We start from the raw sequence: 16,170 nt of genomic DNA, 5'->3' as shown, positions 1-16,170 counted from the left end.
GATATTAATAATATACTTTTTTTTTCCTCAAGAACTGAACTTTTTATTTTGAACTTTCAATATTCCTTGAATACCCAGGTTATATATGTTTAATACAGGAAAACAGAAAATGCAGGCAAGCAAAAAACAAAACAAACCTAGCCACCTAGAGAAAAATGTTACCTTCACAGTTTCTTGGTAGGCATATAAACACATATAATAAATGGGGGTCACACAGGGAATCAGATTGTTTGCTTGACATTATAACATGAACATCTTTCCATTTTAATAGATAGCAACATCTCTTCTTCAAAGTAAACCTGAAACAGTTAATCCCTGTTGTTGGGGATACACAAAAGTAGACTCAGTTCTTAACTACAGAAACATTATTGATGTAAAGATTTGATTTATACCAGGTGAATGAGTTTTGACCTAGAGGGACTGTAGTACTTTTCCCTGCAAACATCCCACTTCCTGGCTACTCAGACTTTCTTGTCACAAAGCCTGAGCAAGTAAGCTTATTGGCCCGGCTCCTGGGCCCAGGAATGCTGCCGTTAATAGCTGTGTGAACAGTCCATCTATGGGCAACAGGCAGCCCGCCTGGGTACCTGAATGGTTTCTGACTTAGGGCTGTGCTTCCCATGCTGACATTCAGATCAGATACCTTCTCACGGCAAGATGGTGAGAGATTCAGGAAGAGAAAAGAAGGCCTACAGTTCACTTCGAGATGGAATAAAATCAAGATGTTTTCTCCAAAGGCTTAGTCAAATGAGCTGGAACCAAGAAATGACAGCAGCTCCCGGTGTGGCCCGCCTGCCCCAGGACACACGTGGGCGGAGTGAGGCTTCCATCGGGTGTGTTTGCCAAGTTCACAGGGCAGGGTGGGGGCTACCCAGTAACAGAAACCGAGGTTTCATCTGCAACGCAAGAAGCCCAATGAGGGTCTTTTCTAAAAATGAGCAAATGCGTCCATTGAACTGAAGAAAAAAATAGCTTCCAAGTCAGGGAATTTTTTTTGTCTGGTTTCTTTGAAAGCAAAGTCCTGGTATCTACTGGAACCAAAGTAAGGAAGATTTCTTTCTTCATGGTCACCCCACATGTGATGGTGACATTGAAGAGGCACATCTCTGGTTTTTAAGGCAGTCTCGTCTGATCTTGGGCAGAGAGCCAGGTTCCCTCTGGGTACCTGGTGCCCCTCAAATGGAAGAGGAAAAACTATTTTTCCCAGGAATTATTTTCTGGTGCTTCAGCTTTTTGTTCAGTTTTTCTAACGAATTCTCATGGATCTTTCCTACTTCTGCCTTTCTTATTTCCATTACCAGGAGAGGAGGGGCTAGAAGGCCAGGGTGACAAAACACAGCCAGGGCAGGCCCCTCCCCTTCAGAGGGGAGCTCGGAGCCTGAAAGGGTCTCTATGACTCAGAAACTAAAACTGCGCCTTGTGTGCTGACGAAAGTTACTGACCGAGTTAGTCAAGTTAGAAACTCCTGCATGAACACAGGGGAGCAGATTCCTGGCATCTGGCCCGGTGTCCCTCACGGATGCGCCAAGAAGAAAACGTCAACTGAAGACTTTATACTTGTTCTTGCTTTAGTCCTGAATTGTAAAAACATATTTCGTCGTTAGAAATCTGTTCCGAGATAGGGTTAACAAGCAACCCTTGGAACTAGTGGAATTCAAAAAAAAAAAAAAGCCATTGTACCGAGTCGCCCTGGAGCAGTTTGGGAAGTCTGGCGCGAAAGGGATGGCTTCATTCGCCCCCACCGGGTTTTGTTCGGCAGCCGGGCCGAGTGGGTGATGGGCAGGCTCTGGAAGCCCTGGATTCCAGCGCACGGCAGGGCCGCCCCCTCCGAAAGGACACTTGTCACTCCGTGTCCCAGGCTTCAGCGTCGGCGGGAGACCGCAGGAAGCCCCGGAAGGGCGGAGAGAGGGAGCGGGCGCAGGCGGCGGTGACTCAGCCTGGAGCGCGGGGGCGGGAGCGCGCGAGAGGAGGCGAGTCAGCGCGCTCAGCCTGGCCGCGGCGCCGAACCCAAAAGAGTTAAGTAGGCGGTGTCGGTGACGCCCCGCCCCCGCGTGGCCCGGCCCCCCGGAGGCCGCCGCGCCCGGTCGTATTTATTGCGGCGGCTCCCAGCACAGAGTGTCTCTCCGCTGGCTCCGGCCGCGGCTTTCCCGAGTACCGCGCGCAGCGGCCCCGCGCCCCCAGCCAAGGCGCTATGGAGCGGCCGGCGCCCCTGGCCGTACTGCCCTTCTCGGACCCCGCGCACGCGCTGAGCCTGCTGCGCGGCCTGAGCCAGCTCCGCGCCGAGCGCAAGTTCCTGGACGTGACCCTGGAGGCGGCGGGCGGGCGCGACTTCCCGGCGCACCGCGCCGTGCTGGCGGCCGCCAGCCCCTACTTCCGCGCCATGTTCGCCGGGCAGTTGCGCGAGAGCCGCGCCGAGCGGGTGCGCCTGCACGGCGTGCCGCCCGACATGCTGCAGCTGCTGCTCGACTTCAGCTACACGGGCCGCGTGGCGGTGAGCGGCGACAACGCCGAGCCGCTGCTGCGCGCAGCCGACCTGCTGCAGTTCCCGGCGGTGAAGGAGGCGTGCGGCGCCTTCCTGCAGCAGCAGCTCGACCTGACCAACTGCCTGGACATGCAGGACTTTGCCGAGGCCTTCAGCTGCGCGGGGCTGGCGAGTGCGGCTCAGCGCTTCATCCTGCGCCACGTGGGCGAGCTGGGCCCCGAGCAGCTGGAGCGTCTGCCCCTGGCGCGGCTGCTGCGCTACCTGCGCGACGACGGGCTCTGCGTGCCCAAAGAGGAGGCCGCCTACCAGCTGGCACTGCGCTGGGTGCGCGCCGACCCGCCGCGCCGCGCGGCGCACTGGCCGCAGCTGCTGGAGGCCGTGCGCCTGCCCTTCGTGCGCCGCTTCTACCTGCTGGCGCACGTCGAGGCCGAGCCGCTGGTGGCCCGCTGTCCGCCCTGCCTGCGCCTGCTGCGCGAGGCGCGCGACTTCCAGGCGGCGCGCTACGACCGCCACGACCGCGGGCCCTGCCCTCGGATGCGGCCGCGCCCCTCCACCGGCCTCGCCGAGATCCTCGTGCTTGTGGGCGGATGCGACCAGGACTGCGACGAACTGGTCACCGTCGACTGCTACAACCCGCAGACGGGCCAGTGGCGCTACCTGGCAGAGTTCCCCGACCACCTGGGCGGAGGCTACAGCATCGTGGCGCTGGGGAACGACATCTACGTGACGGGTGAGTGGGCATGAGGGCTGATCAGGAGGACCCTGGGCCCCCCAGACCCCAACGTGGGAGCAGGCACTTTCACCTGCAGGAGAACCCGAAGTGCCTGGAACCGCAGGCAGCACCTGGGTGCAGGTGGACACTCCTCCTCCCCCCGACTTGCAGGCACAGAAGTTTCTAGGGTTGATACTTAAGATCTAGAAGAACCCCTTTGTATTAGTGGGACAAGAATGTCTGTGGCTCTCGAAGGGCCCGTCTGGGCAGCCCCTTCCTTGCCCAGGTGGTATCATGATTTGGTGGCAACACACTGGGGCAGCCTCCCTGCATACTGCTGCTAAGTTTCTTCAGTCAGGTACGACTCTGTGCGACCTCATAGACGGCAGCCCACCAGGCTCCCCCGTCCCTGGGATTCTCCAGACAAAGAACACTGGAGTGGGTTGCCATTTCCTTCTCCAACCCTGCACTATGAGTGCTTCCTTTTTCTCCCTTAGGATCTAGGGACAGGCCAGGGACTGATGCCCTGTGGTACATCCTTTCTACTCCGGTAGGGGGGATTTCTCCCTCCCAGCTGAGCAGCACAGTTCCCTGACTCACTCACTTGGTCACCAGTGACAGCGTTCTCTGGGGCTTGTACCTAGGCCCTGCACTGTGGGTCACGTGGTATTTAGGCTGCTCCCGGCCCAGCGACTGTAAACAGAGTCACATGCTAAGAGGTTTTCTTCCAATTACTTGGCCCAAACCCCAAAACACTGCCGAGTCATGCTGGGCGGGTCCCAGCCTGCCCCAGTCCTGGGCATCTCCCACATTTTTTATTAAAGATGAATCCCATTTCAAACATGAGCCTCCCTCCATGCGTGGAGTGAGGAAGGGCGGTCTGTGCGAGGGCTATATAAGGAAAGAACCCGGCCAAGCATATGCTCAGGGCCTGCAGGGGGCTGGATCGGGCAGGGAGGCCTCAGCTGGGCCGGCGCAGCGCTGTGTCCAGCCTGGCACGTTAGTTCGGTCGGGAGAAAGCCAGCTCTGAGGTACCCACCCCTCCCTCCAGTGTCCTAGGGGCTCTGAGCTGAGAAGTTGGGCTCATCCCAGCCTGAGGACAGGCTCGGCTGAGTGGCTGCCACTCCAGGTCCTGCCTGAGGGTGGCTGCCATTCCAGGTCTGCTTCTGCGGGAATCTGCCAGAATGGGCCAGTTCCCAGTCTGAGGTTGGCCTTGTGTTGTTGGGGAACCAACCCCCTTCAACCCAACCCCACCCCCCACCATTGAAGTCTGGTCAGTGAACTCCCACAACTGGCCAGACTCGCCCCAACTTTGCACACCCTTCCATAAATGTCTCAGCTAATCCTTTGGGTTTAGACAGGTGGCTGGGTCATTCCCTACAGCTGCCTCTAGGGAATCTTACGGGGCGAGGAGGCGGCTTCAGCTGCCTTTGACACAGTTCTCCTTTAGAAGGGAGGCTGGGAGGACTTTACAAGGAGGCTGTCTTCTCCCTCTAAAAGCTCCAGGCTGTGATCTGGATAGAATGTCATGGCAGCTCTGTTCTGCCCTGTGCCCCCAGGCTTGGGACAAGAAGAGGAATACAACCCCCAGGGTTCTTGGGGTCCCTTCACCCTGTGGGAATCCTAAAGTCCTAGGGGAGCCTGGTTTAATTTATGGCAATAGCCAGTACCACTGGGCTTTGTTTGCTTTTTAGCCCTTTTTCTGGACATATAGATGGAAAAGTAGACATTATACTTGCACAGCTTGATGACTTTTTCCAAACAAAACAAGTCAGTAGCTTGCACATAAATCAAAAAATACAACCCCAGAAGTTCACTCATAGCATCACCTTCTGTGTTAGGTTTCTTGCTGGCTAAGCTCTTAGGTTTCCTCTTAACTCATCCTGGCCAGCCTTGGTTAGGGGATGCCTAGAATTTAATGAACAAGTCCCCAGGCACCCCACCCACATTTGCTGTTTTTGTTTTTATCTTTTTTTTGGCCAAGCACAGTATGCAGGATCTTAGTTCCCCAACCAGGGATCGAACCTGTGCCCCCTGCATTGTGAGCTCAGAGTCTTAGCCGCTGGACCACCAGGGAAGTCCTTCCTACCCACATGACTTGTGGCTCCCTGGGAAAATGGACTCCAAGACCTGATGCTCCCACCCAGTTGAGGTGTCTGACTCTGAGTGCAGGGATCCAAACTGAGGTTACTATGTACTCAGAATTGTGGCCTCTGGGCCTCCGGTTGGCCCACAGAGGTGCGGTGGTGTTTTTATGGCGTGAAGCTGGACCATCCTCCTGGGCAATGGTCAGCCTGTACCTGGCTTGAGCCCCTGGCTCAGACCTTGGTAAGAGAGGATGTGTGTTTCATCCTCACTCTCTAGGAAGTTCAGGGAGTCACGGGTGGGTGACTCACCCTGAGTCGGTGTGGGCTAATCATCTATCTGCCCATTGTCCTTCCTGGCAGGTGGATCTGATGGCTCCCGGCTCTACGACTGTGTGTGGAGGTACAACTCAAGCGTGAATGAGTGGACGGAGGTGGCGCCCATGCTGAAGGCCCGGGAGTACCACAGCTCCTCCGTGCTGGACGGGCTGCTGTATGTCGTGGCTGCAGACAGCACGGAGCGCTACGACCATACCACCGACTCCTGGGAGGCCCTGCAGCCCATGACCTACCCCATGGACAACTGTTCCACCACGGCCTGCCGGGGCCGGCTCTATGCCATTGGCTCCCTGGCCGGCAAGGAGACCATGGTCATGCAGTGCTACCACCCAGACACGGACCTGTGGTCTCTGGTGGATTGCGGCCAGCTCCCACCGTGGTCCTTTGCCCCCAAGACAGTGACCCTGAACGGACTCATGTACTTCATCAGGTGAGTCCCCAGGGGCCAAGACCACTGGGTGCTCTTTTTTACTAGCTAAGCACAGCTTCAGTGTTCTTCCATTTCACGGATGAGGAAACTGAGGCCACACTGGGCTCTGAGGCTGGATCTTTCTGACCTGGAGCCGTGGTTCTGCGCCTCATTCCTTAGAGTGGTTTCTGTGGCCTCTTGGGACCCCAGTGTGATGGATGGAGCTAGGTCTTTGCGGAGAACTTTTGTAGATTCAAAGATGTTAAATCAACTGTCTCTTTGGCTAGACTTCGCCTGTGTATGCATGCTAAGTTGCTTCAGTTGTGTCTGACTCTTTGCGACCCTGTAGGCTGTAGCCCACCAGGTTTCTCTGTCTGTGGGATTCTCCAGGCAAAAATACTCGAATAGGTTGCCATTTCATCCTCCAGGGGATCTTCCTGACCCAGGGATCAGACCCTTGTCTCCTGCATTGGCAGGCAGGTTCTTTACCATTAGCGCCACCTGGGAAGCTGGGTCCCTCTAAACACCCAAGTTAGTCTCATATGGCCTTTACTAAAAGGAGCCACCTATCCTACCTTAGAGGGACTTTGAATCTTAATAAGAGGAGCGCTTTCTGGACACTTGAGTCTTTGGGAGGGGGAGCATGACCTTGACAGATGGTTTGCTCATCAGCCGACTGGTGCCAGGTGTGAGGGACCAGGTGGATGGATTGACCTCGCCCTCTCTGCAGAAAGCAGAACTTCTGGGTTCAGTGCGTCTCTGCGGGTTCTGACTCTTCCCTTCCTGCCCAGCCTGGCCCAGGAGCGCTCATGAGTCTTGCTAAAAGAATGCCGTTCTCCCAGGATCCTGCCGCCACCCTGGACCAGGGAGGGGCCTGGTACCAAGCCGACCTGGAGCTGCCTTCAGGAACAATGACCGTAGTTAGCCTGTTGGAATCCCCAGTGGGTTGAGCTCAGGGTTACCTGCTCTATGGACATTTTCAAAGCTAGTGCCCCCTGGCTGTCTAATAAGATGACACCACTGTTGTCCCCCTTTCACAGGTGGCAAACAGGGACAGAGGAGTAAGGGACTCGCTCACAACTGCAGGCTTTATGTGTGTTTATGTGATCGCATCAGGTCTTAGTTACTCAAGATCTTCAGTTGCGGCATGCAGGCATGTGGGATCTAGTTCCCTGACCAGGGACCAAACCTGGGCCCCCTGCTTCAGGATCACAGCATCTTGGCCACTGGAGCACCAGGAAAGGCCCCCTCAGGCTTTTAATGGTGGCACAGCGTTAGAACCAAGAACTTCCAACCCAGGTCCCACATGCTGTCACCACATCCCAGCCTCCAACTGCGGAGCCGTGGAGCTGGGCACCCAATGGGTCAGCATGCATCCGTGGGTCTTGATGATTTGTCACAGCCAAATGCCCCCTCCTGATCGGCCAGTGGGCATCCAAGGAGCTGGGAGCTCCATACCTGCAGCTCACAGCTTCTGCATGTGTGTCACGTATGCACACATGTACGTGCTTGTGTGTGTTAGTTGCTCAGTTGTATCTGACTCTTTGTGACCTTATGGACTATAGCCTGCCAGGCTCCTCTGTTCATGAGATTCTTGAAGCAAGAATACTGGAGTAGGTAGCCATGCCCTCCTCTAGGGGATCTTCCCAACCCAGGGATCGAACCTGGTTCTCCTGAATTGGGAGGCAGGTTCTTTGCCATCTGAGCCATCAGGGAGCCCTACATGCTCGTAGGCTGTGTATCTGCCTCTCCCCTCCCTGGCCTAGAGCCTGCCTGAAGCTTCAGACCCAGAGGGGAGGGGAAGGTGTGAATGACCATCCCTCCCTCCCCATTCCATCTGGGACTTTGAATTGGGATTCTCTGAGGACAGGGACTGTGTGCTTCTTGGGCCACTCCCTTCTCACCAGCCGAGCCTCCCCTCCCCTGCCCCAGACCTGAGGCTCTTTCCCAGGCTTCCTAGGAGAACACAGTTGGAACCCAGTGGTTTTGCTTGTCTCACGGTGGCCAGGCCTCCTGATTCCCAGAAAGGTCAGGTCGGCTCTGAGGAAGCCCCAGAGACCCAGCCGGCTCCCGGCCCTGTTATAAAACATCACTTCATCTGACCCTTCGTCCAGCTCTCCTCCCCGAGTTGTGAAAACCTCTTCAAAGTGGGGGTGGGGATGTCTATAAATACACCTTACAAGGGTGCCAGAACCTTCTTCAGAGTGCCAGGAACTTGGCCTCAGCCCCTCATGGCAGTTACAGGCTGCGTGCTTTTGAGAACACCCTCCTACCCCCACCCCACAGTCCTAGAACAAGATATGCCCAAGGACCAGCGGGTGGGCAGAAGGCCCCAGCACCTTGGTCCTCCTGGTCGGGGTCGCTGGTCAGCTGCTAAACCGCCCCACGTGCGAACCTTAGGATGCCCCCCCAGACCCACTATTAGCCGTCGTACATCACCCAACCCATGGAGGGCCAGGTAGGCGGGCTTGACTCTGCTCATCACACCCACCTCCACCGCCACCAGAGTTCCCACCAAACTTGGCAAGCGTGTGAGCGGTCTAGAAAGGCAGCCTGTTTGTCATGTAAGTGAACAGTGGGGACCTGGCCTCACCTGAGCGTGTGGGCGAGCCCCAGGGCCTGGGTCTCGTGCACTTTAGCGTTCATGCACCCTGGCCACTCTATTGGGCACCTCAGCCACATCACCCCTGCTCACAGGGCCCCCTGAACATGCTGTGTATGTGCGCAGGCCTGGCATCCCTCTTGATTCCTATCTGACCCTATACTACAATACTTGGGTTACAATATATAATACAGTATAGTACAGTACCTGGATACTGTCTTTGACTTCCATTCTTAACTTCAGAAACTTTCCTGCTGTTTATCCTGACACTAGACCCTGTACTGATTCCTATCCTGCCCATCCCCCATCTTCCTTTTTTGTCCTGTATCCTAACCCCTGACCTTAACCGGTATCCCTAACCCTGTTTCCATCCTTCAGTCTGACTCTGGTCTCTCTGAACCTAACCTCCCCCCCCCGCCCCCCGCATCTCAGCTCTGAAAATCTCGGCGAGACCTCGACTTTAACCCTTTATACCTGCTGCTGCTGCTAAGTCACTTCAGTCGTGTCCGACTCTGTGCGACCCCATAGACGGAAGCCCACCAGGCTCCCCCGTCCCTGGGATTCTCCAGGCAAGAACACTGGAGTGGGTTGCCATTTCCTTCTCCAATGTGTGAAAATGAAAAGTGAAAGTGAAGTCGCTCAGTCGTGTCCGACCCTTAGCGACCCCATGGACTGCAGCCTACCAGGCTCCTCCATCTATGGGATTTTCTAGGCAGTAGTGCTGGAGTGGCACCTGATCTCAAATCCATCCCCGGGCCGAGTCTGGAAGAGGCTGTGACAGGGAGGGGTCCCACACTGTCCACCGCAGCTGCCATTGGCTGTGAGCAGCGACCAGCAGCCCCCTCCCCTTAGCTGTGCTCCACTTTGGTCCCAGTTTCACATGGCTCCTGGGCTGGGGTGTCCCAGCCCCACAGAGGCAGGAGGCAAGAGCCTTGTCCAGCCTGGCACCTTCTTACCAGCTTCTGTGTTCCTGCAGCTGGGGAGGGCAGCCCAGCGGGTTCCCATGTCAATTATCCTCTCACAGGCCACAGCCTAAGAATGGTTTTTACATTCTGAAGTGTCTGGAGGAAAAAAAAAAATCAAAGCGAGAGTGATACTTCCTGACGTGTGGAAAGTTATGTGAAATTCAAAGCTGCGTCCATAAATAAGGTTTTATGGGAAGGCAACCAGCCCCTTTGTTTATACATCCGTGGCTGCATTTGTTCTTAGCGGCAGTGCTGGGGACCTGCCGCAGAGGCTGTCTGCTCCACGAGGCCTGAAATGTTTGCTCTCAGGCCCTTCTGCTAACCCCTGACCTGTGACCATCCTTATCAACGCTACTGTTTGGGAGATAGTGTTTTTTGAGGCTATGCCTTTGAACGTTTGAGTGAAATCATCACGAGTGAGTCAAACAGGATTGAAGGAGCCTGCGCCCAAAGTGGGGGGCAGTGCTGGTGTCCTCAGTCCTGTGGTTCTGGTCACCCTGTGGGCACCCAGGACATAGCAGTGAACAGGGTGTGATGGGGGCTGGCAGGGTGGGAGGGCAGTGGCCGAGGAGCAATCCAAGGCACAGGGGTGTGGGCAGTGGGGCGGGAGGCCTGGCCTAGACTGGTCAGCCCTGGAAGGCTATCCTGAAGAGGAGGCAGAAGTCCAAGTCAGAAGAATAAGTGGAGATTGGACGGAAGGGCCATGGTCAGTTTGGGAGCTGAGGCTAGACTGTATGACCATGGTAAGGGGGGCAGGGTCGGCTGCATTGGTGCTGGGCTGCAGGAAGGGGTTTAAGTGTGATTATTGGGTTTGTGGAACAAGGGTGGGTTCCAGCCTCAGAGCTGAGGTGTGGGGACCTGAAGTCCACCCCTCTGAGCCAACGGTGGGGTCCCAGTGGGCAGCCAAACAGCACCACAGAGGTCCCCAAAGGCGGTGGGCCTGAAGAACCCTTTCTCCAGCACTCACACCCAGGGGCTTCCTACTCACTCTGACCTGCTCTTCCTCCTTGCCCCCTCCCCAGGGACGACTCCGCCGAAGTGGACGTGTATAACCCCACCAAGAATGAATGGGATAAGATCCCGTCAATGAATCAGGTGAGTTTGCAGACTCGCCAGCATTGGGAGCTCGGGCTGGTCCTGGTTTCCAACCAGTGTCAGCATAGGTGTTTGGGGGTTCAGTCCTAGCAGGCAGGGGTCTGTACTGGGCACTTCCCCAGTGTTGTCTCACTGCACAGCGGGCTGCTGCTGTCTTCAGCTTGTGTTTGGGGGTCACCGAAACAGAGACCTTAAATAAGATGCCAGAGTCACACAGCTTAGTTCATCCGTTCAGACCAGAGTTCACTGAGTGCCTGCTGTGAGCCAGAGAGCAGGCTTGGAATGAGTGTTCCACAGAGGGACTGCAAGTGCAAAGGGCCTGGGGCAGGCCATGCCTGATATGTTTATGGAAGAAGCCCTAAGCCTGGCATGGCTGGAGCAGAGTGAACAGAGGGGCAACAGAGGGATGAGGTCAGACAAGGAGGTCTCTGGGGATTGACCTTGGGAGTACATTTATTGAGCACCTGCTGTGTACCCACACTTCTGCTGCCTAATGGGATGTGACTTTCTTGGCTTGTTGAGTTTCACAGTAAGATGGAACCAGGAAGGTTTGGTAGCATTTGGCCACATGGGCACTTTCCTTATTCCCAGACACACATCTATACCCACCTCTATCTCTGTTTTCTGTCTTTCTTAATACTTCCCAACCTGGGACTTCCCTGGTGGTCCAGTGGTTAGGACTCTGTGCTTCCACTGCGAGGGGCACGGTTCAATTCCTGATCGGGGAACTAAGATCCCACATGCTGCGTGGCACAACCTCTCCACAGCAAAAAAAGAATTTTCCAAACGTTCTCTCTTGATACCTCTACGTGACCAGTGTCATAATTTACAATTTCAGAGCTTACTTAACATCTTTACTGTTGCCAGATCTAACTTTGGTTGTCCCCATAATGAGCTACCGCACACGCGTGCTCAGTTGTGTCCAACTCTGCAGCCCTGTGGACTGTAAGCCGCCAGGCTTCTTTGTCCATGGGATTCTTCAGGCAAGAATACTGAAGTGGGTTGCCATTTCCTTCTCCAGGGGATCTTCCTGACCCAGGGACTGAACTCATGTCTCTTGTATCTCCTGCACTACCAGGCAGGTTCTTTACCACTGCATCACCTGGGAAGCCCATAATGAGCTACATGTACTCATTATAGCAATTTTGGGAAAGGTGGGATAGTCCAGTCTTGTGGTTCAGAGCCCAGACTTTGGATCAAGTCCCAGCTCTGCCACTGTCAGCCATGTGTGGCTCAGTTTTCCCGTCTGTAAGATGGGGAGAACAATTGTGCCTGTCTTACGGGGGTGATGCTGCTTGGAGGCCCTTGACCACCATTGGGACCAGCCATGGCGTGTGACCCCTGGGCATGGAGCCCCTGTTTCCTAGCTGGGGTATAGGAAGTGCCAAGGCCACCCGTGCCAGGGGCCCCAGGCACCTTCCCCGCGGAGGGGCAGCCGTGGGGGCTCTCCCCTGCCCTGGCTGCCAGCCTCCCCTCACTGCCCACCTTGGCCCACAGGTGCACGTTGGGGGCAGCCTGGCCGTCCTCGGAGGTAAGCTCTACGTCTCTGGGGGCTACGATAACACCTTCGAACTCTCCGACGTGGTGGAGGCCTACGACCCAGAGACTCGGGCGTGGAGCGTGGTGGGCCGGCTCCCAGAGCCCACCTTCTGGCACGGCAGCGTCAGCATCTTCCGCCAGTTCATGCCCCAGACACCCCTGGGCGGGCGCGGCTTTGAGCTAGATGGTGGCAGCAATGACATGGATGTGGGCCAGCCCCGGCCGCCACAGAACCCCTCTGAGCTGCACTAGCCCTGGCCCAGCCCGGGGAGGGCCTCAGTGCATGTAACCTGGCACCTCAAGGGGCATCACCCCTTCCTTGTGCACAGGACAGATGGGGCCCACCGGGCAGAGTGTGGGCTTGGGGGCAGCCGAGCGAGCAAGGCTCAGGATGCGATACCTGGGGAGCTGCTGTATGTTCAGGGCCTCCTGGGGCCAGGCCAGGGTGCACACTTCTGCTCCTTGGTCCAGAAAGAGCTGCCTCCCTGTCAGCAGGCCTGCTGGGACCAAGGCTGATGTGCATGCCCCCTCTCCTTGGTCCAGGAAGAACTGCCTTCCTGTCAGCATGTCTCAGGCGCCAGTGAATCCCCCCCGCCCCAGGCCCCCACCTCACAGATGCAGGCACACCCCTCCTGCAGTCACCACCTGTGCCTACTTGCCCCCCTGCCTGCCCCTGCCCTGGGAGAGCAGAACCCCAGCACTTCTGGGTACAAGCAGAGGGGAGTCTGAGAACAGCCTCTTCGCAGATCCTGCTATCCAGAACATGGAGAATCAGGCCGACGATGGCCCCAGGGAGGTTCTACACTCCATAGTCAGGGCTGGATAGCCGGCAGGCCAGCTCCGCAGTGGAGGGGTCTGCCTGCCCAGCTCCTCAACCCTGCTGGGGCCTCGCACTGAGACATCCGCTATGGGTGGGCCTCCTGGAAGTAAGCTCAGACTTGGTGACAGAGCGAGGCGTGGACAGGAGCATGGCCTTGAAGGGTACCCAGCAGGACCTGCTGGGGGTTGTCTGTCTCCAGTGGACCTGGGCCGGGGCAGGTGCGTGGGTTCCTGTCCAGCCCACCTGCCAATGTGGCCCCACATGACTTGGGGGCCTCCAGGACCTTCGTCCCAGGCTCGTGCAGGAGAGGACTAAAGGCTGCAAGTGCAAGGTCGTAGGTTCTCTCCAGGAGGCCCTGGGACTTTGTCGCTGAAATCCCGCCAGGCAAACAGCTGTGGACGCCCTTGCCCTGGCAGCCTGAGCAGAGGAGCGGGTTGTTTCTCAAGGAACCCGGGGCGGGGCAGACTTGGTGGTTGGTCACAAGGTTTCAAACACAGTTGGCCTTTCCTTAAAGGAAGAGAGGGCAGCTAGAAGCAAGGTCCACGTGGTTTGATCTTTACTCTTCCAGGGCCACTGCTGAAGTTGCAGGGGGTAAGGGGCTGGCATGTGCTTTGAACACTGCAGAAGCCAGGGCTACTCAAGGCGGGTGCCCGGAGGAGCCCGTGGGAACCCCGGAGTCCCTGGTTCTGAGGAGTGTGAGTGTTCCAGTGGATGCTGGTCTTGGCCCCTCCAGGTCCCCAAAGTAGCTTTTGCTTGAATTTGTTCTCCTTCCCTTCCAAAGGGGAGGGTGTTTATTTTCCTCGTTGGGTGGGATATTCATCCGTGTTCTCACCAAGAAAAATGTTTTCTCACCATCACTTCCCAAGTGGCTCTTAACAGTCCTTTTATTGGGCAGAAGCTGTGGGGGGGGGCCCTGCCTTCCCTTGTGAGGAGGTGTGGGGGAGCCATCGCTGTCAGGTTGACCGTCTTGCTCTGGAAACCCCACTGGAGCAGCCACAGCCCAGAGCCGGCCCTTCAGGTCCCCTTGGGCCCTGGCTCAGGGACCACCCCCAGCCCCCACCCCACCTGGTATAGCTGGCACAGTGGGAAGGCGGGGGGTGGGTAGTCAGCGTTTCCTGCCTTGGGCCTTGGCCAGGATAGGGCCTTGCCCTCTGCTCCCTTGGGGACCCCCCCAGGTCACCCCTCCTGGTCTGAGTGCCCTCCCTTGTGAATTGGGGCTGGCCTGCCCCCTCCCCCCAGGGTGGTTGCAGCCCTAGTCGCTCCCCCTCCACTGCCCTCACCTCACTCCCCAGGGGTTATTGTGACCTTTCTTCCAGCCCAGGTGACTGCTTGGTGGGCCAAGCCCACCCAGAGGTGGTCTGGCTCCATGGAGTGGCCAACTTGGGTTCCCAGACAGGCAAGGCTGCCCAATGTGATGGCTCATCTCCTGTGGGTGGCAGGGGGACAGCAAGGCCAGGGTGCTTGGGATCCATGGAGCCTTGATTCTGTCCCAGTCACCAGTGCAGTGCCAGTCTGTGCCCTCCCAGGGGGTGTGACGTCACGCAGAGAGATGTGGTGACACATGACAGGTCATGGGGGTGTAGCAGGGACTCGGTTTCATGGGAAAGACTCCAGGTGCCCTTTCCAGGGCTGTCTCTGTGGAGGGCCTGGGCAGCCCACGAAGGCAGGATGGGGGTGGAAGGTAGCCGTGTGCCATGGTCACTGGAACTCCCCCTACTGCCCCCCAGACAGGCAGGGCTGTTCCTGTGTCAAGGGCAGGACAGGCAGTGGCTTATGGGGAGGCCTTTTGCTGGGGCTGCAGACACTCATGATTTCCTCCTAAAATCAGCATTTGTCACCCTCCACGGCGTTCTGGTCAGCGCTGAGGGCCAGAGCCTGGGCCTTGGTCTGGTCTTCGCTGTTTTTGGTACTTCACTGTGTGACCAGCCATCCCGCTCGCCGGCAGTGACTCAGATGGTGGTTTGGTGGGCGGGGGGGCGGTGATGCTCACTTCCTAGAAACTCCACAGGTCCCCACCCCCCAGACCCCACCTTGGGAAGGGGAGGCACCAGCCTCAGCAACAGCAGGCTCCCACTGGGGGTCCAGGAGCAGGGTCAACCCTTGAGAAGTGTCCCCTCCCTGCCTCCCCTCTGCACTCCGCTGTATCACTGCACAACAGGCGGGGCCAGCCGGGGAGGGACTGTCTCTACATGTTAGATGTACGTGACTGAGTCTGTGAGGCAAGTTAAGTTATGAGAGTTCGGTGACTAGTATTTAATGTTGACCTACTGTTATAAAGTATTCTATATTTATACAACTTCAGAGAATCTTCTGGACTAGCACACCCTCCCTCCAGGGTCCGACATCCAGTGCCAGCCCCCCGAGCGTGGGGCAGGTTTGCGTATTTATTTGTCTGTTCATTAGGCTTTTGTGTCTGGGATCCTGTGTAAGGTTTTAGGATGCCTTCAATACATTAACTTTTTGAAATAAAAACGTTTCCTATATGTTTGGTGTCATCGCCTCCATCCTGCTGCTGCCGGGTCTTGGAGCCTTACGGGCTGAGGCCAGGCACATGGGGCAAGGGAGCAAAGGAGTACTTGAGCACATTTAAGACTCACTAATGCAGCTGCCCCTGTGCCCAGAGGGAAGCAGGTTGAGGTTGAAGTGCCCAGGACTTGTGCTGGTGGTCTGGGGGGACAAAGCCTTTCAGGCCCTTTCTCGTCTCTGTCATTACAAGGCAGGAAATAGTGGAAAGAGGAGGCTGAGCCCTGGAGGTGGGAGGAAGGTGGGTGGTGGATGCCAAGAGCTGTTTCAGCCTCCTGACTCCAGGGCGCTCTGCCCACTGCCTTGTGCCCCCTTCCTGAAAGTGGGGTCCCAAATGGTGGTGAGATCCCCATCTCTGCAGTGGGTAAATCCCGAATCCCCCAGAGGAGACTGAGAAGCTTGGAACATTCCTTATGTCTGCAGAGCCCACTGAACCCAAGGAAGCAGCCAGTGCCCGGCCAGGAAGGGGGAATCTCGAGGCCAGGTCCACCTCAGTCCCCAGGCCATCTGCAGTGGCTCATGACCTGGCTGGCAGTCACTGCACTTGAATATTATCTTTACCTCTTTACCTGGTGTTCAAGGAATAACAGGAAAGATGGC

At 56.7% G+C, this 16,170-nt stretch overlaps 1 protein-coding gene across 1 annotated transcript; it reads left to right on the top strand.

The window, feature by feature from the left end:
- Nucleotides 1-2,023: 2,023 nt before the first annotated feature.
- KLHL21 (kelch like family member 21) lies at nt 2,024-15,530 on the top strand. The gene is made up of 4 exons (XM_055419461.2): nt 2,024-3,212; nt 5,642-6,047; nt 10,616-10,688; nt 12,186-15,530. Exons 1-4 carry the CDS (start codon nt 2,192-2,194, stop codon nt 12,477-12,479), a joined length of 1,794 nt encoding a protein of 597 aa, XP_055275436.1. The 5' UTR covers nt 2,024-2,191; the 3' UTR covers nt 12,480-15,530.
- The last annotated feature ends 640 nt before the right edge of the window (nt 15,531-16,170 follow it).

Source organism: Moschus berezovskii, chromosome 17 (genome assembly GCF_049115385.1).
Source record: "Moschus berezovskii isolate FMDL1 chromosome 17, NW_MosBer_1.0, whole genome shotgun sequence".
NCBI lineage: Eukaryota > Metazoa > Chordata > Mammalia > Artiodactyla > Moschidae > Moschus > Moschus berezovskii.
Note: the sequence above shows the minus strand (reverse complement) of the source record. Positions and strands in the feature narration are given on the sequence as shown.

What these genes read in the sequence shown, in the direction of transcription:
- KLHL21 (XM_055419461.2), top strand. Translation starts at nt 2,192, where the DNA reads ATGGAGCGGCCGGCGCCCCTGGCCGTACTGCCCTTCTCGGACCCCGCG. An exon ending in GAACGACATCTACGTGACGG is followed by an intron (nt 3,213 to 5,641) that starts GTGAGTGGGCAT and finishes CCTTCCTGGCAG; the next exon opens with GTGGATCTGATGGCTCCCGG. An exon ending in GGACTCATGTACTTCATCAG is followed by an intron (nt 6,048 to 10,615) that starts GTGAGTCCCCAG and finishes CCCCCTCCCCAG; the next exon opens with GGACGACTCCGCCGAAGTGG.